The 25,793-nt window shown below is 46.9% G+C and overlaps 1 protein-coding gene across 12 annotated transcripts in view; it reads right to left on the bottom strand.

Annotated features, from left to right (window-relative positions):
- The window catches only part of LOC147732987 (protein 4.1-like), a 586,946-nt gene that overhangs the window by 433,569 nt on the left and 127,584 nt on the right, over positions 1-25,793 (bottom strand). For all 12 annotated transcript variants that reach the window (XM_086957538.1, XM_086957536.1, XM_086957532.1 and 9 more), the window contains exon 5: positions 14,143-14,230. In XM_086957538.1, the coding sequence (XP_086813664.1) occupies positions 14,143-14,230 (88 nt within the window). The remainder of the gene's footprint in view (positions 1-14,142; positions 14,231-25,793) is intronic.

Raw genomic sequence — 25,793 nt, forward strand, 5'->3', positions numbered from 1 at the left:
CCGATGCGGACAGTACTCAGCGCTAAATTGATCCCCGCCATCACGTACGGCCATATAGCCTATCCAGGGGCTTTTGAGAAAATGGTCCAAGCGGCACAGGTGAAAGCATACAAGATGGTGCTACGAGCCCCCAAACAGGCACTGAATAACAGGGTGAGACTGGAAATAGGCCTGAAACGTCCTGAACTGGTACTACTGGGGGAGTTGCTAAAATACTACATCAGAGTTCTGAAGTCGCCCGAAAACACCTTGAAGCACTCGCTAAAAACCATCTTTGGGGAAGCGGGCTCCCCATGGCAAGCCAAGGTGGAACCAGCCATTGATCTTCTGAAGATCGAGGGGCGGAGTCTGCACTTACACGAAATCCCATATTCCGCCTGGGCAAAAGCCGTCAAGCGCCAAGTCCAGTCTATTTCCTTTGAGCTAGACCTTTCCTCGCTCCGGCCCAACCCGCTAACGTTGGCCTTGGACAAGTCCTACACTCCCAGTAAACCTCAACCATATTTACAAGACTCACTAACAATCGAAGCAAGACAAAAAATTCTGTTTATGCGCCTCTTGGCCCTCAGGATAACGGACTTCAACCCACGATGGGCACACTCGGACGAAGCCACTGCCTGCCGACTTTGCAACTATCGCAGAGAATCCTGGCTACACTTGCTATGTTGCTGCACTAAGCTGGCCAGTGACCGACAGCGATTGCTACGTCTGGCACTACGCATCTTGGGCCACAGAACTTGCAGAGAGGCCTCGGATTGGTGTTTCTCTGAAACCACAACATGTTTATTAGCCAGGATAGGCAAGTTCATCCATCAAGTTAAAATGGCACTCGAAAACCAACTAAAGGATACCATCCCGAAGAGCCCTGTGACCCGCCGCCCTAAAGTTGGCAATCCACAGATAACACAGGGAGTCGCCGAAAAGAAAATGGTCCCATCAGTCAAAGGTATCCAACTGGGGCCGACTAAGCAGACCCCCCAGGATATTGCGGCATAGATTTGTAAATTTAGCGGCACAAAAATGGAAATTTAGTGGCACAAAAATGGAAATTTAGCGGCATTATTGCAGCACTTTATTTTACTTGAAATCATTTCTTTTCAGCCTTAAATCAATGTAAAGTGATTTATCTGAGTTTTCCATTTTCAGATATGGGCATGTTAAATGGTTTGTTGCTCTGCAGAAGCACAGCTCCCATCTACACCTCGGGAGAGGGGGCCCTATTACTTTTAGCACCCTGTGGGCCAAGAGGAGTGTTTTCCTCGGGCCGGAGTAACTGTTCTTTACCAATCAGCACGTCTCCATCTGCACGTGACTTAGGTTTTGAATGAAGTCCACTAAGGTGGGATAGGAGAAAAACCCTCACCTGTTCACCAAACAGTGCCAACATCTTCCCCAAAGCAAGAGTTTACGTCTCCCCACCCTGTGTCAATGTTTCATTGTGTCTCTATGTGACCAAGCATATAGTGCAAGATTATACTGCATTCAATGGCCTTGGTAGGAATGGGGCCCATCTGAAGGGTTTGGGACCCCTGAAGAGTTGTCCCCTCCCATGTTACGCCCTTGCCCAGTCCTTTGGGCCTTTCAGTGGTGCTGACCTTTGTCAAACTCCCATAGTCACTGAACAGAGCAGTCCACCTTCTGACCACAGCAGAAGATACACTAGTAACCGCATAGCCGAGGGGGCGGGGGAAGAGGTATTCCTCCCTGTGCCTAAAAATGAATGTGTCTTTCGGTAATGCAACTATTGCTCATGTGAAGGGCTCTGATACCTTTGTGTCGAGTTTGTGCTATATTAAACCGCAACAAAAAAAAAGGGGCCTGCAGAGTAGAGCTGTCTTCGGGTCTAATACCAGCCAGTAAGGACACGTAGAGTGGAGCTGTCCCTCCAATCATCCATCTTCTAGTGAAGGCTGAGAGAGCAGGGACATCCTCAGTAAGCCCTTATGGCAGGGCCTTGCACTGTACAGCTGACTCTCACACATACATGCCTACATTTTTAAATAAAAAGAGGGAGATTGTGATAGAGAATAAAAAGGGGGGCTTTATTTTCCTCCTTTTGGTACATTCAGGCAAAGGAAATTCTAGGAAGCAGACAGTTAAAAAAGATAATTTGGGGCTTAAAAAATGGATGTCTCCTGCCTGAACCAGGTCTGCTGGCATGCATGGTCTGGTACACACTCTTGGTAACTCCACAGATGGCAGGCGCTGTGGTTAGTTTTTTTCCAAATGAATATATCTCGTTTAAAACGGCAAGGTGTCTCAGCAAGGTGTCAGACAGCAGGCCTAGCCCTTGGATTAATGTTGCTCGACAACAGTTATCGGACAGCAGAGCTACCCATTGAGATACTCATGTAAACTTCAGCTACAACTCGATGCAGGTAATTATTTCAAGCACAAACACCAGCCCTTTGCTTTAACAGAGCTACTGGTGTTTATAATACACGGAGACAGAACGTAAAAGCGGCAGCTAATTGAGCAGATTAGAGATAAAGGTCATCCATAAAGAAACCCTCCATTCCTCTATCCCCTCCCCTGCTCCTGCCACGGGCAAATAGGACCTGGAAAGTGAAGGAGGGGGGCTAGAGCGAAGAGACCGCAAGAGAAGTGGGAAGGAGTCTAGTAAGGGGAGGGATGCTATCACGGCGAGGTTTAAAAGAGAGAGGCATGCGCAGCTGAGAATGCAGCCTCTTAATGTGTAAAATCGTGTCAATGGGCAGGGTCCACTGACAAGAACGTACTTTGCGTTTCTTTTCTGCAATCCCTAATGCCGGCCGCAGTAAGAAGCAGGCAGGTATTTACAGCTGTACGGCGCCATGTAGTGACGTGTGCGCGTACAGCCAATAAGATGTAAGCATTTTTTTTATGCCTCCCGGAGACCTTTTTCGCGGCCAGAAAGGTGAAAATCGCGGTAATCGCGCTCCTCTGCCGATTTCGCGATTGTTTTGCGAATCGCGAAATCGCGATAAGCTGGAGGGTCTGACTAAGGGGCCGTTGAAGTCCACAGTGCAACTGAGGATGTCGAACTTTTACACGCCTTCCAGACTTTAGTATGCGAGGTCTCATGCTGACTCTAAAAACTTTAATTCTTTTTAATAATGTATAGTACCAGTGAACATAGTCAGTATCGAGACCACATAGCTGCACCATTGGTCCCTGACCGGTGTAGGTCGAGCAGGGGGGGGCATTTTACTGTGTTTTATTTGAACCAAACTGCATTTTTTATACTGTAATGATTTTAAGTAATCGCACAGTTCATTAATAAACAAACCCTGATGTTATGCCCACTGGGACTTCAGATTCCATTGCAGAGCCCGCATTCGTGATCTGGCATGTGTCACCAGTAGGAAGTCTCTATCCTCTTTCGGAACAAAGAAGTAGCAAGACCTACATCTGAGGCCCGAATAGTCTCAATGGCACCTTTGGCTAGAAGGGTCTGCACTTCCTGCTGCAAGACAGACATGTGGTCCTCCATCAGTCGTCCTCATGATGTAGCAGAGAAAACGAATGGAAGGGCATAGCACAGTTTGGAGGACCCATTTGTATAACCTGATTGCTTGCAACACTTGGAAGTGCTATATCCTGCCCGACAGGATGGCTATGAACCATGAAGGACACACTAAAGAGTTTTTGCTGTTACAGAAGCTGGAAGGTTGGAGGAATGAGCTTCTTGTTGTTCTTGATGGCCATGCACTGCCTTTCTAAGACACGGACTAGGCCACAAAAGCGCTGGGAGATTTGTTGGGCTTGTCACCAGGTTGGACGTTGGCGGCATTGGAGAATCTTTTAAAAGGGTCAAAACTGTTTATGGAAATACATAGATTGGGCAAACAGACCGAAGGAATGTGCTATGACCCTGCTCTCTTTAAAGCATTCCAGGTAGGATTCTGCTTTCTCGAACAGGTGAGAGCAATCAAATGGCATGTCCATTAGGGATCCTTGGACATGCAAGCATGCATGCCTCATACAGGCTTGGCTTGATGCTTAGGTGCCACACTCCTATCAATCGCCTGACCTAGACAGTCGGTCGTGTCTAAGCCACAGCAGATTGCAAAGTTTGCTGCATCATGGCCACCCTGGACAGCTTGGGTCAGGGGTGCCTAGAGGTCATCCAGAGCTGCTAGTAAAACTTGAACTACTGTGTCCAACAGGACATGAGATTCAGCTAATGGATGAAAAGATGAGCTTACCAAAGGACTCTATTCTTTTAGACTCAGAATCAGATGGGGTGGTGGGCAACGCATTATGATTTACTATACCGGTGGAAACGTGCACCACCAAGCTCTCTAGCGTGGGGCACTGTGTATGGAAGTCAGGATCACCTGGTGCTGGTCTGTGGCGCCGGGAGACCTGCCTCTTGTATGGTGGGTCTGGGTTTGGGTTCGCTCAAGTGCTCAAGAAAGTATTGTGAGGGCTTTGTTAAAGGGGAATAGCGGTTCTCTAGGTACTTGACCAGTCTGAAATACCCCAGCAAGAGCATTAGTCTTCCATAGTACGTAGTAGTAGGTGAAGTGCTTGGGTCGCTGTAGTGCTAGAGGCACTCTTATGGTCCGACACCATGTAATGACCTTTGACTGCCATCTTTTTAATTGTCTTTTGGTATTTTACTTTACCCTAGCATGAATGTAAGACATTCTGCATATGCCTTTTTCCCTTGAGGGTTTCTTTTGTGTAATCTTGCAGTCTTAAAAAAGGAGCTGTCACAGAGTAGAACAGCCTTGCCAAGAAAAGAACATGTGGGATGTGCATTTGAAAGCATGAGAGAGAGAGAGAGAGAGAGAGGTGTGGAATGCACTTTTTGGTCTCGAACTGCAGTGTTATGAGCAGTGGTGCACAAATGTGCACCACTGTTGTACATTGAGAGATGAAGTATGTGAGGCTGTAGGCAATGAAGCACACATGTGCATTGTTTTGTACAATGGGAAGTATTATGAAGTTCTTACTATTGGCTTTGACAGGACCTCATGTCATCCTGAATTCTGACTCTGCCTTGCTTGAGGTTTTTTAAGCACACAGGAAGGCCCCCAGCTTGTTTAAGTTGTTTATCCACGTTTAAGGTTGTTTTGTTTTCTGCTGGATGAAGGCTTTTGTAAGCTTCGTTAAGATGAAGACTGGAACATGTGAGAATGCAGAGGGAACGTGGGAACTCCTTTTGCCCTGGAATGCTTGCATGGATGGTGGCCAATCCCAGTAAATTTCCTTGGCGTGGAAGGAAAGACTCTCAAACCTTCTAGTGTGTTTTGAGACCATAACGCTGAGGGTTGTTGGCTTAGAAACCAGGATTGTTTGGGCCTGAACGATGGACGCATCTTCAATGCAGGCATCTGGTTGCTGATTGTCCTGGCTTCGGTTGTAGGTCCTTCAGTTTGGAATGGGTCAGGATGAAGGTTGCACCAGGTGAAGTGTTTGAGCTTTGATTATTGTCATTTTGATGTGTGGCCAGTGGCTGTGGTCACTTGAGGTGTTTTCTTTGTGATGTGCGAGTGAGTCAGAGATCACATCCAAAGTAATCATTTGATGTATTTAGTGTATATATCCTTCTGATTTCTTGCAGGACGTCCAGTACTATTTGCTGCTTGTTTATTCATTATTATTATTCATGCATTTAACTGTTACATTTGCCAAGTGTTTTATTATTGCTCGCATATGAATATAAAAATGCAACAAGTCCACCAGGCCGTCCTATCGTCTCATCAATGGGGAGCCAGACAGAAAATATGTCCAGGTTCGTTGACTTTTTTCTTTCAAAATGTGTACATAACTTGAAATCGTACATAGGGGACACAAAGGATTTCTTGCTGACTATTGAACCATTGAAGTGGGAGTCGGATATGATGATAACGCTTGATATCTCAAGTCTGTATACTTGTATTGATCACGCACTAGGGATGGAAGCGGTCAAATGGTTCCTTGACACTAACCCCATTAATCAGGCAGAACATAATGCTATGCTTCTGGAATTTGTCCAATTTTGTCTGAGTAATAACATTTTCCTTTTCCAGGAACAATTTTTCAGGCAAACCTGTGGAACCGCGATGGGCACCTGCTATGTCCCCAGCTACGCGAATCTCTTCGTAGGCTGGTGGGAGGAGCAGGTGGCCTGGGAGGGTGGTAACATAGAATGGACCAATAAGGTCATTAGCTGGACAAGATAAATAGACAATTTATTTATTGTCTATAGAGGTACTGAAGAATCAGCCAGGGCATACATACAGGTTCTTAATAACAACAATTTGAACCTTAAATTCTCTGGGAAGGTCAGCCCGAATTTGGTTAATTTCCTGGACCTGAAGGTTTTCCCTGCGGGGGGTAGACTGTGCACTTCACTGCACAGGAAACCAACCGCAGGGAATTCCATTCTACACGCCAAAAGTTGCCATCCGGAAACAACTATAGGAAGTATACCGTATGGCGAACTCTTGCGTATCAAGGGAACTGCACTAGGGCGTGTGACTTTCGAGGCCCGAGGATATAACAAGTTCATTCTAGATTTGTCTGAATCCAAAGTAAACAAGATTAAAAGGGAGGATTTGATAGGGCCAGATGACCTGAAAAAGAGAAAGAGGAATCAAGATTGGAAGGGCAAGGGCGATACATTGAGGATGATAACCAACTATTCAAGTGATGCCATAGACATTAGACGCATCTTTGCCAAAAATTGGCACATCCTCAAATCAGACCAATTAATAGGTAAAGATTTACCCGGGCACCACGTAACACCTTCAGAAGAGCTAGATCTCTACGTGCAAGTCTGGTACAGAGTCATTGTGAGAAGGATAGTAGGGTGTCACCATTTGGAAAACTGGCAGGGTTCTACCCATGTCTTAAGTGTAGGGCCTGTAAATTTAGCCATAAAGTTTTGCAGTATTCGATACCAGGCAAAGAAGAACCAATGAAGATCAGTAGCCTGATGAATTGTAACAAGCCACACGGTGTACTGTTTGGTGTGTCTGTGTGGCTTGTGTTACATAGGAAGCAAAATTCATCCCACCAAAATTAGAATTTTGATACACCTGCGGGCCATTCAGAATAGGTTTCCATCATAACTAGTGACCAGGCATTTTGAAAAAGTCCATGAAAGCAATAGAGATCTCTTGCGTTTTTTCTGTATAGATCAAGTGCCCCCAGATGTCAGAGGAGGGAATAGATTTCAACGTCTGCGCAGGCTTGAGTCGCGGCACATTATCGAAAATCAGACCAAAAGGCCAGGTGGCCTGAATGGTGGTGAAGAAATGGCCGTACACTTATAGTGTTCCTCCTAAATCTGTTCTCCTAAATCTGTTCTCCTTGTGAGTTGTGTATTGCCCATCCTGGGCTAAACTGTGAAGTGTTGTAACTTAGCCAGTTACTTAGCCCATCCAGGGCATCATAATTTGTTTATTGCACTTTATTTTATAAGTTGTCTAGAATTACGATAGCTGATGTAGGCTATGTATGAACATTTACTTTAATGCTTTATTTTGCATGTTTAGTAATGGCCGACACCTTTGAAATAAGTTGCAGGGTGTCCTTTGTTTATGTTTATGCTTGTGACCTCTGATGTATGTGTACACTTTAAATACCTCAGTTCGGCGCCGACCACTATTGACAAAGGTGGCAAGCCGAAACGCGTCTTGTGATGCAGCATTAACCCAATAAACTTACCGGGTTAATAACGTTCCTGCGAGTGCTGTGCATCTTTGTGCGAGAGAGCATTGGAGGTTAATCCCACACAGAGTCTGTCACTGCGAAGCAGCACCCAGCCGTGAGTGAAGGGAGATATGACAGACATCGGAGATATATATATATATATATATATATATATACATACACACACACGCACACATATACATTTGAATGTTAATTTGACATCTGGGAAAGCCTTTCTGTTAGAGAGCATAGCATAAATAAAATCCCAAGCCTTATTCTAAAAAGAGAGTCTTTGAGGTGTTCCATTTTATAAAGTGAAACCCCTTTCTAGGAGTTGTTGTGTTTTATATGTCTCCTGCTTCGTCGTGTTTGGGCCATTGTGTGGGAGTGGTATTTTTGAGGGCGAAGCAAGACAGTCGCCTACTGCCTAACCAGTGAAGGAGTCGCTTTCTTCAGTGGCAAGGCCAGGAAGAGAAACAAGGGCCATTATCTGGAGAAGCATTCAGGCCCCTGGCATATTGTAGTTCCTTATACCAATTGGTCTCATCATACTGGGGAAAAAGTCATCCCCTTTATTAACCTTGTCATTGCTTGAAACAGTGCTGAAAAGGTTGTGAAAAGACTAAGCACCGAGAATGTGTGGTAAGGGCAAGGGACCATAAACTGAATTGTTGCTCACTGGCTGCATTCCGGTGAGATCAGGAAGCAGTCTCAGTGGATTCCGCTCAAAGTCAGATAGCACAGCTTGGAATCCTCCTCCAGCTTCGCCAATGTAAAGGGAACTAATGCAGCTGGTGGCACCAGAATTGATGTAGGTGCCGAAACCGAAGCAGGTTGGAGGGGGCTGGACTGGGCTAAGGGTAGACCTGCCGGTGGCAGTCTGAATGGAGTCCCCTGTGGTCCTGGAGCCCAAAGGCATGTCTGAGAGAACCAGTTAAGTGCAAAAATGAGTATCATCACCTCCCTAAAAGCCTCCACTTGCTGCCAAGTCACTGCCGTACCAGAACATTCGAGGTGCTACAGGACAAGTTATGAAATCGGCTCAGATGGAGATCGGGAGCGAGACTGGGTGGAACACCGATGTCCTCACACCCTGATGTATGGTGACAGTTTTTTCGGTCCAGTATGGCCTTCAGATGCAACTGGATGCAATCATCTCAGGCCCTGGAACCGGGTAGTTCCAAACCCAGGCACCTCATTAGGGTCTGTCACAGGCATCAGTTTGTGGCAGTACCTGCACGGTTCAAACCATGCTGTATTAGGAGTCATTTATACTCTGAAAAAAAAATGGAAAAGGCTAAGGAGTAGCACAGAAAGAATAAACGTATAACAGCGTGCATGGGTGGTGCTTGTATGTGGCTCCATAGATCATTGCCGGAGCAGAACAATTTCATTGCAGAGCCGCTCAATGCCACCTACTGTTGCACAGGGACAACTATGGAATATTCACATGGTGAGGAATCTACAGTTAGAAGTATCCATCAGAAACATTTGATCACACACAATTTCAGTGTTTCCTCAAATCCTGTGCACAAAATTGACCTAGTATTGGATTTGCGCCCATCATTCCAAATAGTAATTGTCGTCCCATCTGGTATAAACATACTGCCAAAGATATCCAAGGCTCTGACATCACTCATCTGTAAGATACTAAACAGAACACAATCACAAGTTTACCAGACATCTTTCTGGGTAAGAACTTGGTATCCTGCCAAGAATGCAACATATTAGGAATCTTATTAACATCCCAGAGGGTAGAATACCTATGCTTCATGGGCACAGATAGATTAATTGCACTCATCAAATTACAGACCCAAGTATGTTATTTGACCAGTGTCTATCACACTGGGAAATGGTCTGCTGAAATTGTCGACCAAAAGACTTTCACTGTCCTATACGTCATTACCGCTTCCACAAATTCCAGAACATGTACCACTCCTCTCCCCACTGGATCCAGATTTACAAAAACAACCAAAACCATCTCCTTTAAGCAGACCGGTATCCCTTAATGTTACCCTTTGCCCTTGTCTGTTGGATGAGACCAGTATTGGTGTCTGAAAACCCCATTATCTTTTAACGTCCCCTGTAAACGTCCACTCCTTCAGCTTCAATAATTTATCCAGGATCAACAGGTTTGATCCTCATGATAGAGGGAAATAAGAGCTATTGGAAAATCCTACAATTGCTCCAGTATTGCCAGGAACAATGCATTCAATCTCAAGATCAGTCTCACCAGAATCAATTCTACCAACTGGAATCTTGTCTGCGCCAATACTCTAGCTAGCATGGCAAAAGGGGGACCTCTGAGTTCCTTTCCAGGACAGCAAGGATGTGTCAGCCTCCCTAGTACATGGATACCGTTTCCAGCTGAAATACTCTGGCAACTAGTTATGTAACCAGGACAAAAGAGATCCATCTTGCAGCAATCCCATCTCTGGATAACAGACATGAAGACTATGCAGTCTAACATCCAGTCGCTTGTATCCTAAATGAACCTGGAACTCCAGTCCACAACCATGTCCACAACCATGTTCTGTTGGCCCTGAACCTACTACTGTGCAGTAAAAATTATGATGCTTCAAGCAAAATTGTCATAAGTCCTTTGCCATTTCTGCTAATCTCCTAGAATAAGTGCCCGTTGTCAGCTGATGTACCGGACTGAAGATACGCTTGTCCATCATAATGAGGCAACAGCAAGACCCACTGTCCTTTGTCAGAGATGTGATAATAAAAGATATAGGTAGCAGTTCCAGAACATTTTTGTGGATATCCATTTTTTTGTCTATCTTCCACCCATGGAAATATCTCCACACCTGCCCCCCCAACCCCAAACACTGAAATCTGACTCAACCACAAAGTCCAGGCTGATGAAAACATTTACCTGCCATTCTAGCCACGACTAGATCCTATGCTGGCCTCCTGTGACAGTGGCACCAAATCCATATATCACTCCACTTCTAAATTTATAGGCTTTTAACATCGGCAGTGCCCTATAGAGGAGGGCACCCAGAAAAATAGAGTGAATGGATGTGGTCAGAAGTTCCACAACATGGCAAAATTCCTGATGGAGAGTTTACCCCTCCCAGTGGCATTCCACAAGGTTTTCTTGATCATAGTTCTGTTTTTTAATGGAGGTTCAGATTAGTTGCTACAGAGCAAAACCCAGGATGGTCACAGACTGCCTCGGGACCAGTTACTTCTCCTGATCTCAAACCATAGATCCTGAAACAATGCAAAAGTTGTGTTCAAACTGCACAGCAGCTGCAGAGGTCATAGATCCATCAGCAGAATATTGTATAGACAAATATTTCGACGCCTCTTACTCTGACATGTTCCACCATTAACAGCAGCAGCTTGATGAAGCACCATTAATGACAGTTCGAATTGCAAAGCTACAAACTTGAATACCTGCTCCTCCAACAAAATTGAAGAAACCTCCTGTGAGGATGAAATATGCACAACCTTAGGGTAGGCATCCTTCAAGTCCAATATGACTATGCAATCCCCTGGAACAAAAACAATTCTCAACATCTTGAAATAGAGGTAAATTGGCCACTCATTTAATCCTCTTAAATTTTATGACGGGTTTGTACACCACGTCCTCCTCTATAAGGAATATGGTGTTTCAAAAACGCTTGGAGTGCATTACTGACTTTAAAATTGCTTCTTTCAATTCCATATCTGTTACTACCATGTCTATAACAGCTGACTATTGATCGGAGAACCTCAATGGTTTAGGTCTTATTTCTTTTGCCCTGGGGGAACCATAAAACTATGTGAAACCCTTGAACAATCTCCAATAGCCAAGGGTCAACTATAATCTCATCCATTTCCCTCCGCCCTAACCTTGTAAGGAAAAAAAGAGATAATCCTTACTAGAACAACCTCCTGGGATGTGGACTCTTCCCTGAAACCATCTCTGCCTAGGCATATCCTCTTGATCAGAAGAAAGTCCCAAACTTCTTCCATTCTGCCATCCGTTGTTCTGTCTTCCCTGCCCACTATGGAGACCTTGTTGGAAGGACCAGCCAAAAGAGTGCCATGTAACTCTGCTAGCCCCTGGAAAAACATTCTCCAATTCCTTCACAAAATGATCTCTGATAAGGAACCCTGTGCAATAGGATCAGCTTCAGGTGTAGCTTCAAGTCCCCCAATTTGGGATCCACTTATCTCAATAGCAACTTATAACATTAGGTCAACAGGCACAATTACCATTTACCAACAGACAGCCCTTGAGGCCCATCCAGAAATCTTTTCAGAAGAGATAGAAGAACCTGAGACCTTGCCCTCTTCTGCCATTTTCAGAATATGTGTGAGGCCCCCTATGGTATTTAGGAGCCTATCATAGCAGGCCCTCCATGGCGGGCTACAACCTTTCTTGAATTCTTTTGTATATTTCACTAGGAAAGTGCACATTTTAGGAACAATGGCTGGTGTCAGGATAACTATACCCCCAGGGCAAGGAAAGGACACTCCGACCTTCGGTTTAGCCCTAAGGTCTCCCTTTAAAGATAGACAAATTTTCTTTGCCACATAATTTACGAACTTAGACACGGGTATCAGTTTGGAGTGGAATAAGTGGCATCAAGCTTTATGCCAGATGGGGTCTGCATGGTACCAGTTTGGCGTGGGACAAAGGCATCGATTTATTTACCAGCACCATTGAAATCAGCATCGGCATCAGAGAAGGCAGGTCTCACCATGGGGGATGGTGCGAGTAGCGGCACCGGTGCTGGTCTCAGCACAGATCCAGGAGCGGATCCAGGGGGCCCAATAGGCGCAGAGGGAGGTCTCGCTGGTGGAGTTCCAGTTGGGAGGTCTCTGGGCTACATGGCACATGAGTCAGTTGTGCAAATAATTTTTTAAGCAAAGCATACTGGTAAGTAAATAAGCACAGCTAAATCGACTCTCACACTTTCTACAAGGGTTCATGTTCATGCACTGCAACATATGCCCAACACCATGTTTGGAGCATGTCAATGAACGTCATTCACTTCAACTAACATCTACCATATAGTTCACTACATCCAAAGCCTTTCCAATCATACACCTACAGGGCACCCAGACAGCATCTAAGTTTAAAGCCCTTTACATATTCCATAACTGAATAAGAAATATGCAGCTCCCATCTCGAAAATGCCTCTCCAGTCGCTACAAATCCAACCGAGGAACATCCTGTCACCCTTTGCTATAATCGCTTTGCCTATGTAAGAAAATCTTGGCATGCACTCTATGGGCATGTGGGTGTGTGTGAGAAAAAAATCTTGCACTATTAATGCACAGGCAGTTCTGATTGTGTCTGAGTAAAAATGTGCTGCTGCTATGCATAGTACGTACTGTGTATGGCAATGTGTCAGAGTATATACATGTGAGGGTTCTTCCACTGCTGCTGCCTGAATTATGCAATTTAAGAGATCCTTGCACTTCTGAGACCTGTATTATCGGACACATTTGCACTGCTGCTATGTTATAGCTTGTCAGTATGACCTGGTGTGCATACATGGGGTGTTCTTACAAAGCTGCCTCCATTCTGTTTTGTGTTGAATTCCAGCCTTCCTGAACCATAGTAGATTCCATGTGTGTGTGTGACAATCTTGCACTACACACTATTCAACTTGTGTTTGTGTAAGGAAAGATTGCACTACTGCAACATGCTGTATATGCTGTGTGTGAGTATTCGTGGACATGTGTGGGGGGGGTCTTCCATTCCTTCTGAATGTATTATGCAGTGTGTGTAGGAGAGAAGCTAGCACTGATGCTCCTGTTCCCAAGTGGTGTGAGTGTGTGTGAATGTCGCATTGCTGTCAAGCATTAAATCATGTGACGGTCTGTCCCTGAGAGGCGCGATCATCCCCGTCGCTGTATTTTGACAGTTTGTAATTCCAGCTGTTGAGTCGAGTTATGTGGCAAGGGGAAGTGCATCAATTGTTTTCCGCAGATGTGCATGCTCGGTCTATTTGGTACACTTTGAGTACTAATACGCATGTGGCATCTGTTCTTTGTGTCATACCACAGTCCAGGTTTTAAAGCTACTTTTGCAAATAGAAGGACTGCTCCAGAGAAAAGTCTGCAGCAATTTGCATACTTCTCTCGAGAACGTTTTCTCTAACCTTTTCTCATGCTCTTTATGTATCAAAGGTGAGGCTGGACTTTTTGGTTTGTTAGTACAACTATGCTGATGCCAGGTAACCAATGATTGTGTTCGCCCATTGTGGGGGGAGACACTATAGGGGTCTGTAGGAAGGAATTTGTCAAAAGGTCTATCAGTCTCCAAGGAAGTTTGGCTTTGAAAGCCTGACCACCCAGAGTGGCCCAACTTTGTTCTGGCAAGTATCAATATAGAGCAATATGGTGTGTGTGTGTGTGTGTGTGTGGAGGGAGAGGTGGAGGGGAGGGGGTAGATACAATGATATAAATAATTCGAAAACATTTGTGGCTGACATTCTGCAGCTATGATAATATTTGAATAAGAAAAGGAAGCTACTATGCACCCACATTAACCTAACTGGCTGTTACCTTAGCTTGATGCAGGTCAACGCCATACATGGAGAGCTTTTTGGCATTTTCCAGAAATTCAAGGTCTGCTTGTGCTGGAGTCATTGACCTTCGAGGAAAAGAAAACACAATCATCATACCATAAGATGCTTTATTCCAGCAACTGCCATAAAAGCAAATATAATAACTTAAAATATAAAATCGTACATAAAAACACTAAACATAGCTTATATAAAGAGGAAAGAATATTTGTGATAACTCACAGTTAACACTAGCAGCCTATACGAGGAACATAATGTATAGAAAATAAAATTATTAAAATGTTTAGAATACCCACAATGGAGACTAGCAGCATTAAGGGGGTACATCACAATAATTTTGAGAAGCAAGAGTGGATTTCATCTAACAGCTCCTATAATGGTTGCCTACTGTTACGTGATCTACGAAGGAAATCATAGATGACAGCAAAGTGCAACTCAGACACACAAGACTCTAAGATGCTAGATACTGGGCGACAATGTGGCAATCTTTTTCTGTCAGAGTCTTCCTACATAAAAGAAACCTGGAAACAGCACAAACAATTATTTGAGCCGTGTCAGCCCGGAGTACCCTAGTTGCAATTTTATAGTACCTGATGCCCAAGTTGCGGCATAACGGAAGAATCCATTTCCTCCTATGTGCGTGGTACTTCAGGCAAATGTGCAGGACATGATCTACAGTTTCCTTGGCATCCAAGCAAAATGGGCAGTTTAGCTTGAGTTCAGCATTAAAGAGGGTGCGCCGCCACTTCGCAGTAAATGATCGAAGAGGCAAGGTCCCATTTCTGAACTTGAGTAAGGTGTCTTGGAACCCGGAGGCTCAATTCTTTCCATGTACCATTCCAAGACATGAGTAACTTTGAATTCCAGACAGGTAGAAGTTAGGATACCCTTTACCCCGTCCCCCCCCATCCCATGGTGCAATCGGTCATCTACTTGTCTCCAATACCGCTCCTTGAGCGTAGTCTTGAAAATGCCACTGGATGTTTCTGGGTAATCTGCGATTTCTTAATGTACATAGCCATGGAATTCTGGGGGCCAAGGGAAGTTTCCTCATCTCTTCCAAACCCCCAACCGATAGAAAAGCAGATCTGCTCAGGATCAGATCCTCCCCCACCCCCAAGGCTTGCAAGTTGTACATTTGCTTGCAGGTGTCATCGGACGAAAGCTGGACCCATTCAAGGCTCTCAGAAAACCACCACTTTAGTATTCTAATCTAAGTTTGGACTTATGAATCCGGGGTGACCAGCCAAATTGCTCGTTGGGAGTGAGCCCCAGGTTTTCAAAGGTGCGGACCCTCTCCAATTGTGTACCATTGAGGACTGGGTGTGATCTTGCCGTTTTACAAGGGTTCAACATTATATATCTGGCTTGTGTTGATCTCCTGCCCTCTCTGTATCCAGAAGACTCTGAACTGGTCCAGGAGATTTTGAATACCCATTGGGGATATCAAGAACAGTAGCTTGTCATCCACTTACAGGAGGGCTGGGACCTTCCTGTTCGCCAGATACGGGGCATCAGTCTTGCAATGTTCTAGCATGTTGACCTAGTTGTTGATGTATAACAAACAAAATAGTACACACCCCTGTCTCACCCTTCCGAGTCACTGAAATGGGATCAGTCAATTACCCTGCAGGGCCATACCTAACTTGGGCATAATTACACAGATGAAGCCACCTAATCACATCAATTAGGTATTTCCATACCCTCATGTTGGTAAGAATTGTCCACAGACCTTCCATAGGGAGTAAAGCAAAAGCCGACAGTAGGTCAAAAAGTTAGCGTAAAGACACCCACCCCCCAAAGTGACGTATTTCCAATACATTTATTGTAGTTGTAACAATTAATCAATCATCCCAGCTCTAAAACCTGGTTGGAGGGAGGTCAATATATCCAGTTCCTCAATCCAAACTTCCAATCTACTCAGCAGAATTTGGCTAAAAAGCTTCTGCAAACTGTGGATAAGACTAATAGGATGATAATTTGATGGGGCAGCCCTCTCGGCTTTCTTATATACTGAGACAATTTCAGCCCCTGCCCACGTACATGGCACGGAAAGCCCATTCATGATGTTGTTAAATAGAAGTACAAATTCGGGGCACCAGATTGCCTTCTCAGCTTTAAACAGGTCCCCGGGCACCATAACAAGCCCTGGTGCTTTCTCTGGTGTAATCAGTCTATTGCTGCCTCAACTTCAGTCAATGTAATGGGACTAAAAGTATGGTCAGTTCGAAGGAAGAACCCATCTAGAGGGAAATCACTAGATGATTGAGACTAGTTTTCCCACTCCCCCATTGTGATCGGATGTTTAGCATGATTGGCCATAATCAGTTCCCCATTTACCCCAGGCTCAAAATTGGACCAGCAGTTGGCAGCAGGTCCCCCTCATTCCTTCACCCATCTTACGCATAAAGGCTTGCAAAATGTCCGACCCACGCATCAGCCGCTATGTTACTCCACAGTGGGTACGTACAGTCTGGGCCCGGACGAGCCTGGGATCCCGCACCTACGCGCCTGAGTGGTACTAAACCTGGCAGATATTTGGCAGCCATCGGCAACCCCAGAACACGGCCTATCCCTGCTGACGAGGGGTGATACCCCGAAACACGTGTCCAGGGATGGCTAAGACAGCGAAGATAGCCGAAGATCGAAAGATGATGCATCGCGAACACGTTACTACAATTTCCAGAGTACTTAGGGGCGACACCGCCGGTGTGCGAGTAGTGTGCGACCCCACCCCCATTTGTAACAATAAAGCTCCCTTGAGCAGTTGGCTGACGAGCCTGGGATCCTGCACCTACGCACCTGAGTGCTACTAAACCTGGCAGATATTTGGCAGCCATCTGCAACCCCAGAACACGGCCTATCCCTGCTGACGAGGGGTGATACCCCGAAACACGTGTCCAGGGATGGCGAAGACAGCGAAGATAGCCAAAGATCGAAAGATGATGCATCGCGAACACGTTACTACAATAACCAGAGTCCTTAGGGGCGACACCGCCGGTGTGTGAGTAGTGTGCGACCCCACCCCCATTTGTAACATTAAAGCTCCCTTGAGCAGTTGGCTGACAAGCCTGGGATCCCGCACCTACGCGCCTGAGTGGTACTAAACATGGCAGATATTTGGCAGCCATCTGCAACCCCAGAACACGGCCTATCCCTGCTGACGAGGGGTGATACCCCGAAACACGTTTCCAGGGATGGCGAAGACAGCGAAGATAGCCGAAGATCGAAAGATGATGCATCGCGCACACGTTACTACAATAACCTGAGTCCTTAGGGGCGACACCGCCGGTGTGTGAGTAGTGTGCGCACACACCCCCATTTGTAACATTAAAGCTCCCTTGAGCAGTTGGCTGACGAGCCTGCGATCCCGCACCTATGCGCCTGAGTGGTACTAAACCTGGCAGATATTTGGCAGCCATCGGCAACCCCAGAACACGGCCTATCCCTGCTGACGCGGGGTGATACCCCGAAACACGTGTCCAGGGATGGCGAAGACAGCGAAGATAGCCGAAGATCGAAAGATGATGCATCGCGAACACGTTACTACAATAACCAGAGTCCTTAGGGGCGACACCGCCGGTGTGTGAGTAGTGTGCGACCCCACCCCCATTTGTATCAAAATTGGACCAACAGTTGGCAGCAGGGCCCCCTCATTCCTTCATCCATCTTGGGCATAAAGGCTTGCAAAATGTCCGACCCACACATCAGCCGCTATGTTACTACACAGTGGGTACGTACAGTCTGGGCCCTTGTCTGCCACGAGTTGCCAGAATGAGCGATGGTCTTTTCCCTTGGATGCAGCCAGTAGCGCCTCTCAATTGGCCGTTTTATGGTCTCTTCTAGTCGCGCCCAATCACACTTTGTAAGACGCTCTGGCTTCCTGAATGGTTGCTCTAATCGCCCCTCTGACAGCAGCCATTAGAGTCTGTCTGGCTATTCAACATTCTTTGTTGTGCCATTTGGCAACGTGAACCCGTTTAGGCAGAGTCCTAGCTTCTACCAGTGAAAGCTCCTTTATGGTGCGAAATAGGGTGCTGGGAATATCGGAAAGGGTCGCCCATTCTGGAACTGCAAATGCATTCCCTTCTAGTGCCAAGACTGCTTCTTAGGCTATAGCAATTGCCTTGTACAGCTGAGCCTGTAGGGCAGGGGTAGGAGCGATAACACACCATCTCAGCCTGTGTCTATTACTAGATGGGAGAAGCCTCCTGTCTAGGGGTTATACGTTCTATGGTGCAATGCTAGGGCCCAGTGGGGTTAGAGAGAGATTTAAGGTGTTGTGATCGCTATCCTGCCTAGATATCACCTCCATGTCAATTATCCATGGCCACAGCTTAACGTCTATCAAAATATACATTTGAAACAAATGGTAAGGGTTGTGACAGGTATGCACTGGGAGATTTACACAAATAATTCCAAATAAGCTCTATATTATAATAATGTCTATCAAAATATTGTGCTACTTGGATCGTATAATGTTGGTTAAGTGCAGGTCACGCTTCAGTGCATAAATTATTAGACCTAATAGGGATTCAAATATTGTATTCAGTCCTCAATCAACAGTCTTGATCTGTCCAATATTCCTTATGGCTGGTTAATTACAAAGCTAAGTGGGTTAATACAACGAGTGATGCTTGGACTATTCGGGAAATCAACAATAGTGCTTTTTCCTTATATTATTGTTTGCGATGTCATGATAGACTTAGCCCGTTAGGACTATCAGTCAGATGCAGACCGCATTATGGGCGAATTACAGTATTGGGCAATAACTATGAGTTATTAGAATGACCGTCAAGTGGAGTATGACATTACGCTATTTTTTTGGAGAAATTTATTGAGTTTCTTTTTCTTTATGTTGTAGATACGAACACGGAGGTGTTTTTATTTTTGAATAACAACATTTGGGTATATGGAACCCCCGCAAATCCCACGTATATGGGGAGGATTTACTTCAGCTGGTTGACTTCCATATGTCAACATAGATACGCGGCTGGTTACCCTCTGTACAATTCTTACGGGCTTACGGCTATCAGTGATTGTTGATTGGCCAACAAAGTGTTTCCGGTTTTGAAGGAAACAGTCGGCGTTGCAGTAGCGGACCTGAAAGGGGAATGATTTTGAGAAATAAATAGAGTCTATTGATTGGCTGATGCAACTTGGCGGGCTATTGAGCTGTTGCTCTCTCCTGATTGGGTGAGGGCACAGCAGACCGTAGAGAGCACAACTTGGTGTGTTAACGAGGAAGGAACAAGCTGAATTGTGATTGGCACATGGTAGTATAAAAAGTCAGAGCGGTTGAGAATGCGTTGCACAGCAGATTTATCACAACCTACTGTTGCCGGTCTGGAAATTTGGATGCAATACATTGATGCGCCTGGCAAGGTGAGACTAGGAGTCAGGGACTGAAGTTGATATTCTCTTTTGTAATTAGTTATTTGGCACTTAGTTGGCTTTTTCTATGTTGCAGTTATTACAGATTGTAGAATTGGAGTTATTTTTTGAAGATATCTTTCTGAACTGGAACATACCAAGTAACAGGACGTGTTTTCTATTGGTGAGAATCTTCACTTTTTTTAAAGTCTTTTATGCTGTGGCTGAATCAATGTAATTCTTGGAACTAGGGGCTGACATATATCCTCAGAGTGAGAGTGGTTGGTAAGGACTGGTGTACAACCTTTTTGAGATACAGGACTTTTTCAATTTAAGCTAGAAACTGCAGGTCTGGATCGGGAAGGGTCAGCACCTTTGTAATAACGCACAGGTTACTTACCTTCGGTAACAATATATCTGTAAGAAACAGTAGTTAGTGTTAGATTCCTTACCTTAGAATATCCTCAGGAGTCAGACTGGTTCCGGAAAGTTTTGCGTAGCAGTACCCCTGCGCGTCAGTAGGCGTCGTCTGCGGCTCCGCGTCTGTCGGCGGCATCGGGATGAAGTCGTCAGAGTACTTAGATGCCGCCCTCACGCGCTGACGTCAGTTCTTATACATAGCTTTTCCGCGCCAGGAACGCAGAGCCATGATAAAAACAGACACTGGTGCCATGAAACTAGGTCCCTCAAAGGAAAGAACCTTAACCCTAGATATCGGTTCGCAGAACGGGGAGGATGGGTGGGGCAGTAAGGAATCTAACACTAACTACTGTTTCTTACAGTTATATCGTTACCGAAGGTAAGTAACTTGTGTATCTGAAAGAAACAGGTTAGTGTTAGATTCCTTACCTTAGAATAGATACCCCAGCAATACCAACCCCAGTGGTGGGTCTGCAAACCAATGATCACACCAGAAAGTCCTGGAGAACAGAACAGCCATAAAAGCAATCTCTCCGGACTTGGCTGTCCAGGCAGTAGTGTCTAGCGAACGTGTGCAGCGAGGCCCACGTAGCTGCCTGACAGATGTCCTGCAAGGGGGCTCCCTGACCTAGGGCAGTAGTAGCCGCCGTGGCCCGAGTGGAATGGGCCCTCAGCCCAACAGTAGGCTCCTTTTTAGCCAAAGAGTAGCATACCTTGATGCACAACACGACCCACCGAGAGATGGTCCGTTTGTGCAACCCCCGTCCCTTCTTAGCGCCCATGTAACCAACAAAGAGCTGGTCGTCCACCTGGAACTGGCGTGTGCGATCCAGATAGAATGAGAACGCACGTTTTGCGTCCTGACGGTGGAGCCTCTCTTCCTCTTTCGAGGGATGCGGAGACAGAAAGAAGGTGGGCAAGGTGATGGACTGCCCCGTGTGGAAGGCTGTGTCAACCTTGGGCAGGAAAGAGGGACGCGTTCTCAACACAACTTTGTCCGGATGGACAGAATGGAAAGGAGGTTTGGAAGAAAGAGCCTGGAGCTCACTCACTCTCCTGGCAGAGGTGATGGCAACCAGGAAGGCAGTCTTAAGAGTGAGAAGACGAAGAGGGCAATTGTGAAGTGGCTCGAAAGGAGCGCACATCAAATAAGTAAGAACAAGGTTCAAGTCCCACTGAGACACCATGAAAGGAACAGGAGGAAACATGTGAGTGATGCACTTCAAGAATCTATTTACAACCGGGGACTTGAAAAGAGAAGGCTGATCAGGTAGCCTTAAAAAGGCTGAAATGGCAGAGAGGTAGCCCTCGATAGTGCCCAGAGCAGAGCCCTGCTGGGCAAGAGAAAGAGGAAAGATGAGAACCTCTGAAAGGGGGGCAGAAAGGGGATCCACAGCCTTTGCTGTGCACAATGGCACAAATTTGTTCCACCTGCAGGCGTATACCGATTTTGTGGAGGGATGCCTGGCTGCCAGAATCACATAACAGACCTCAGGAGGCAAGTCAAATGGCCTCAACTGTCGCCGCTTAATCTCCACGCATGGAGTTGGAGACTGGACAGGTTCGGGTGGAGGACCGTCTCCTGGTGCTGCAACAGAAGGTCTTCCTGAAGAGGCAGACGAATCGGGGGATCGACTGACACAATGAGGAGCTCGGGATACCAGTATCTTCGTGCCCAGGCCGGAGCCACAAGGATGAATTGGGCCCAGTCGCGCCTGATCTTCTTCAGCACTCTGGGCAGAAGTGGTATAGGCGGAAAGGCGTACGATAGACCGCAGCTCCACTCGCGACGAAAAGCGTCTCCGAGCGAGTGCCGCCATTGAAATACCAACGCGCAGAACTGATGACATTGTGCGCTCTCTTCGGTGGCGAATAGATCTAACCACTGAAACTTCAGGCCCCACTGCAGAGCCCGCATCCACCACCTGGTGTGATGCACCAGAAAGATGCAGGAGGCCATCAGCCCCAGAAGCCGCAGCGTCAACCTGACTGAGACTCTGATAAAGGCTGATAGATCGGAATCAGAGCCTGAATATCCCGCACCCGCTGTTCGGGAGGATAAACCAGAAACTGCGCCGAGTCCAGAACTGCTCCGATGAAGAGGAGCTTCTGAGTGGGACACAGGTGTGACTTCGGCACATTGGAGGACCCCAGAAGGTGCAAGAGGTCGGCCGTAGTCTGGAGGTGGCTGACGACTGTCTGGGACGAGCCCGCCTTCAACAACCAGTCATCGAGATAGGGGAAGACTGACACCCCTAATCTGCGCAGATGGGCTGCGACCACTGCCATCACTTTTGTGAACACCCGAGGGGCGCTGGTAAGGCCGAAGAGGAGCACGGTAAACTTAAAGTGCTCGCGGCCTACTGTGAACCGCAGGTATACCAGTGGGCCAGCAGGACGGAGATGTGAAAATATGCGTCCTGCAAGTCCAACGCTACCATCTAGGCTTCTGGGTCTAGGGCAGCTAAGACCTGAGCCAAAGTCAGCATGTTGAACTTCTCCATCCAGAGGAAGCCGTTGACGTTCTGCAGGTCCAAGATAGGGCGTAGGCCCCCTTTGCCCTTCTTGGGAACCAGAAAGTAGTGGGAGTAACAACCACACCCTACTTCTGGCCCAGGAATGCGCTTGATGGTCCCCTTGGCCAAGGGGGCCTTAACTTCCTCTTGCAGAAGTTGCAAGTGATCCCCCGACACACGGTGATACTGCAGTGGCACGGCTGGGGGGTCGCCTCAAAGGGGAGGGAGTAGCCCCTTCGGACGACTTGCAGCACCCACCTGTCTGATATGATGGAGTACCAGTGGAGGAGATGATGGCGAACCCTGCCCCCCACTGGCGTCGAATGGGCCTGAAAACTCGGACTAGGATGACTTTGAGGCGGATGCTGCGGGGTGGATGTGGACTGGCCTCGCCGCTGTCCCCTGGCACCGCCACGGTGGTTACCACGTCCGCCGCCGTGCTGGATGTTAGTCTGCGGCCCGTGGCTGGCAGGACGTGAGGGGGCGCCCCTTCCTTGGCCACGAAAGGAGCGAAAGGCAGAAGTCTGCTGGCGCTGGCCCGACATGCCCAAGGACTTGGCCGTAGCCCTGGAGTCCTTGAAACGCTCAAGCGCACTGTCTGCCTTGTCGCCAAAGAGGCGACGGCCATCAAACGGCATGTCCATGAGGGAATTCTGGACATCAGCCGAAAAGTTGGCGGACCTCAGCCAAGCGTGGCGGCGAACCACCACCGTCGTGGAAATCGCCCTGCCCAGCGAGTCCGTGGTATCCAGCCCACATCGGATAGAATACTGTGTTGCATCCCGCCCTTCCGCAAGAGCTTGAGCGAATTTGACCCGGGCCTCCTCCGGGCAAGCTGGCAGCACGTCCGCGACAGTGTCCCACAGAGAGTGGGTATAACGGCCCAAAAGGCAAGCGGTGTTGACCGACCACAACCCCAAACTAAGTGAGGAGAGCAGCTTCTTACCGAACTGCTCATACCTTTTGGATTCCCGGTCAGGTGGTGCAGTCGGGAATGCGGTCTGGGAGTTAGAGGCCTGGATAACCAGGCTCTCGGGGTGGGGTGGGTGGACAGGAAGCTAGGGTCGCCCGGGCTGGGCGGTGGCACCTGGCCACGTTCCGATCTACAGGAGGACCTGTAGCGGGCCTGGACCAAGTGCCCAACAGAACGTCAGTAAGGGCCTCATTAAACGGCAGTAGAGGCTCCGTAGAGCTTGCCTGCGGTTTAAGGACCTCAGTGAGGAGGTTAGTCCTCACGGCCGCGACGGGGAGCTCAAGACTCAAGGCCTTGGCCGCCCTCGTCAGCACCACGCTGTAAGCAGCCCCCTCCTCCGTAGCCACGGTAGGAGGGGAGACAAAGCCAGTGTCAGGCGAAGTGTCCAAACCACTGGCCTCCCCTATCCACTGCCCAGTGCTGAAACGACTGGCACTCCCGTGCCAGAGGGTCCTCAGACCCCTCCCTGTCCCGCTCACCTCCCATCTCCTGATAGTCAGGTTCAAAGGATGGGGCGGGATCATAGAAGAATTGCTCCGGTGGGGACCTGCGGCGTCGGAACAGGAGTCATCGACGGCGCCGGGGCTGAAGCACCTGACGGCTGAGCCCACATTATTTGATTGTTATATCTGTGTGCTCTTTTGATATTTCTGCACTTCCTTTTAAACACATTACTTAATTTCTCCCCTTTTCCTATTTGCTGGCTTAGATTGCTCTTTAGCTGGAATTTCCCATTAGAAGACCCCTTCGTTCCGTTTCAAACAGTGCCTACTTTTGTTCCTTTCCCGTTCCTTAGATGAAGGGTTCTGATCATGTTGCCAATCTGTCTCGTTGCAAGATTGTGCTGTTGAGAGTCTATATTTCACTACTAAATTCTGGTTGTCTCATCTTTGAGACTGATACAGATCATGTTACTCATTTCCGCACTCAACCGATGAACAGATCTGGGTTTACATCCATTCCTGCACTGATGACGTTATTCTGATTTGTGAAATTTTCTGGAACCCATTTTCTTCTGCGACATTAAAGGACGTCCGGAATTGTGAACTGATTAAGAAAAAGTTTAAGTGTGGGTTGAGGGAGTAATTAGCTGCTGAATTGTCAGCATCTTACAGGATTCATTCTGTAATTTCAGACCCTGTGTCCCAGTTTCAACCACATCCTGAAAGTTTGTCTTCACTAAGATTTAATCCGAGTTTTTTCAAAACTCACAAACCTGATATAGAACACCATCCAGTGTTTTCACCCTTACTTGGGGCAGTCAGGGGGTGATCTGAACTCCGCTATCTCTTAGTAAAACATGTTCACGTATGTGACAAGTGCAATGTAGGGAAGACAGGCAAAGGACCTGTTGGCATGTCTTAAAACAGGGGCAATAGGAGCAAGGGTAGGACTACAGGTTTGCTGCATAGGCTGTTAAGTAAAAAGACCCATCAATAAATGTCAGATCCCACCTCACACCAGGTGGCTGTGGGCAACTAACAGAGAACTAAAGTGGTTTAGAGAATGATGCCACAAGGGTAGATGGCTGGATGTAAAGGTGCCCCAGGTGACCCACATGATGTCTGCTTGATCCCCAGTCATGAAAGGTCTGGAAGAACTGCTGCTGGGTCACGAGGCCTGGCAAAGTCTATATGCCAGCCCTCTAAAGTAGCCTTTGTTGGGCAAGAGTTGAAAGGGACAAGGAATACGCTCTGCCTATGTTTTCTTTAAAGTGTTCGAGGGCGAATCATCCTTTTTGCCAATAAGGCAGGACTTATCAAAAGGCATATCTATTAGAGATGCCTGTAAGTCCCTAGAAAATCCAGTAGATCTCTTTCAAACATGGCAGTAGAACATAACATTAAGTCCACCACACACCCCAAACAATTATTAGTATCCACGCCTGCCCTCATGAATTATGCTCATCATTCAATGATTTGAGCCAAAGACTTAAAAAAACTCTTATGGAACCTTCAGCAAAGTTTCTCTGGCTATGTCCCAAAGGGCATGTGTATAACCTCCAAAATAGGTTGACTGACCTCAACAACAAGCAGGCAGAAGAGAACATGCGCTTGCAGAATACCTCAGTTCTTTTAGACCCCTGTCTGGAGTGGCTAAGACAAATGCATTAGGATTGATTTTGCTGGTGAAAACGTGGACCATCAAAACAGAGCACTGCAAATCTGTGCCACCTGATGCCACCCAGTGGCAGCTGGCCACCTGCCTGTTCATCAGTGGGCAACGGCAAGGCTTCACCTAAGTGCCTGTAAGGGTGCCATGTAAGGGCTTCATTAAATGGAAGTAAGGGCTCAGATGTGGCTGTCTGAAGATGTACAATGTCAGTACAGACATTAGTCTTCACTTCAG

Source organism: Lissotriton vulgaris, chromosome 2_1, assembly GCF_964263255.1.
Source record: "Lissotriton vulgaris chromosome 2_1, aLisVul1.2, whole genome shotgun sequence".
Classification (NCBI taxonomy): domain Eukaryota; kingdom Metazoa; phylum Chordata; class Amphibia; order Caudata; family Salamandridae; genus Lissotriton; species Lissotriton vulgaris.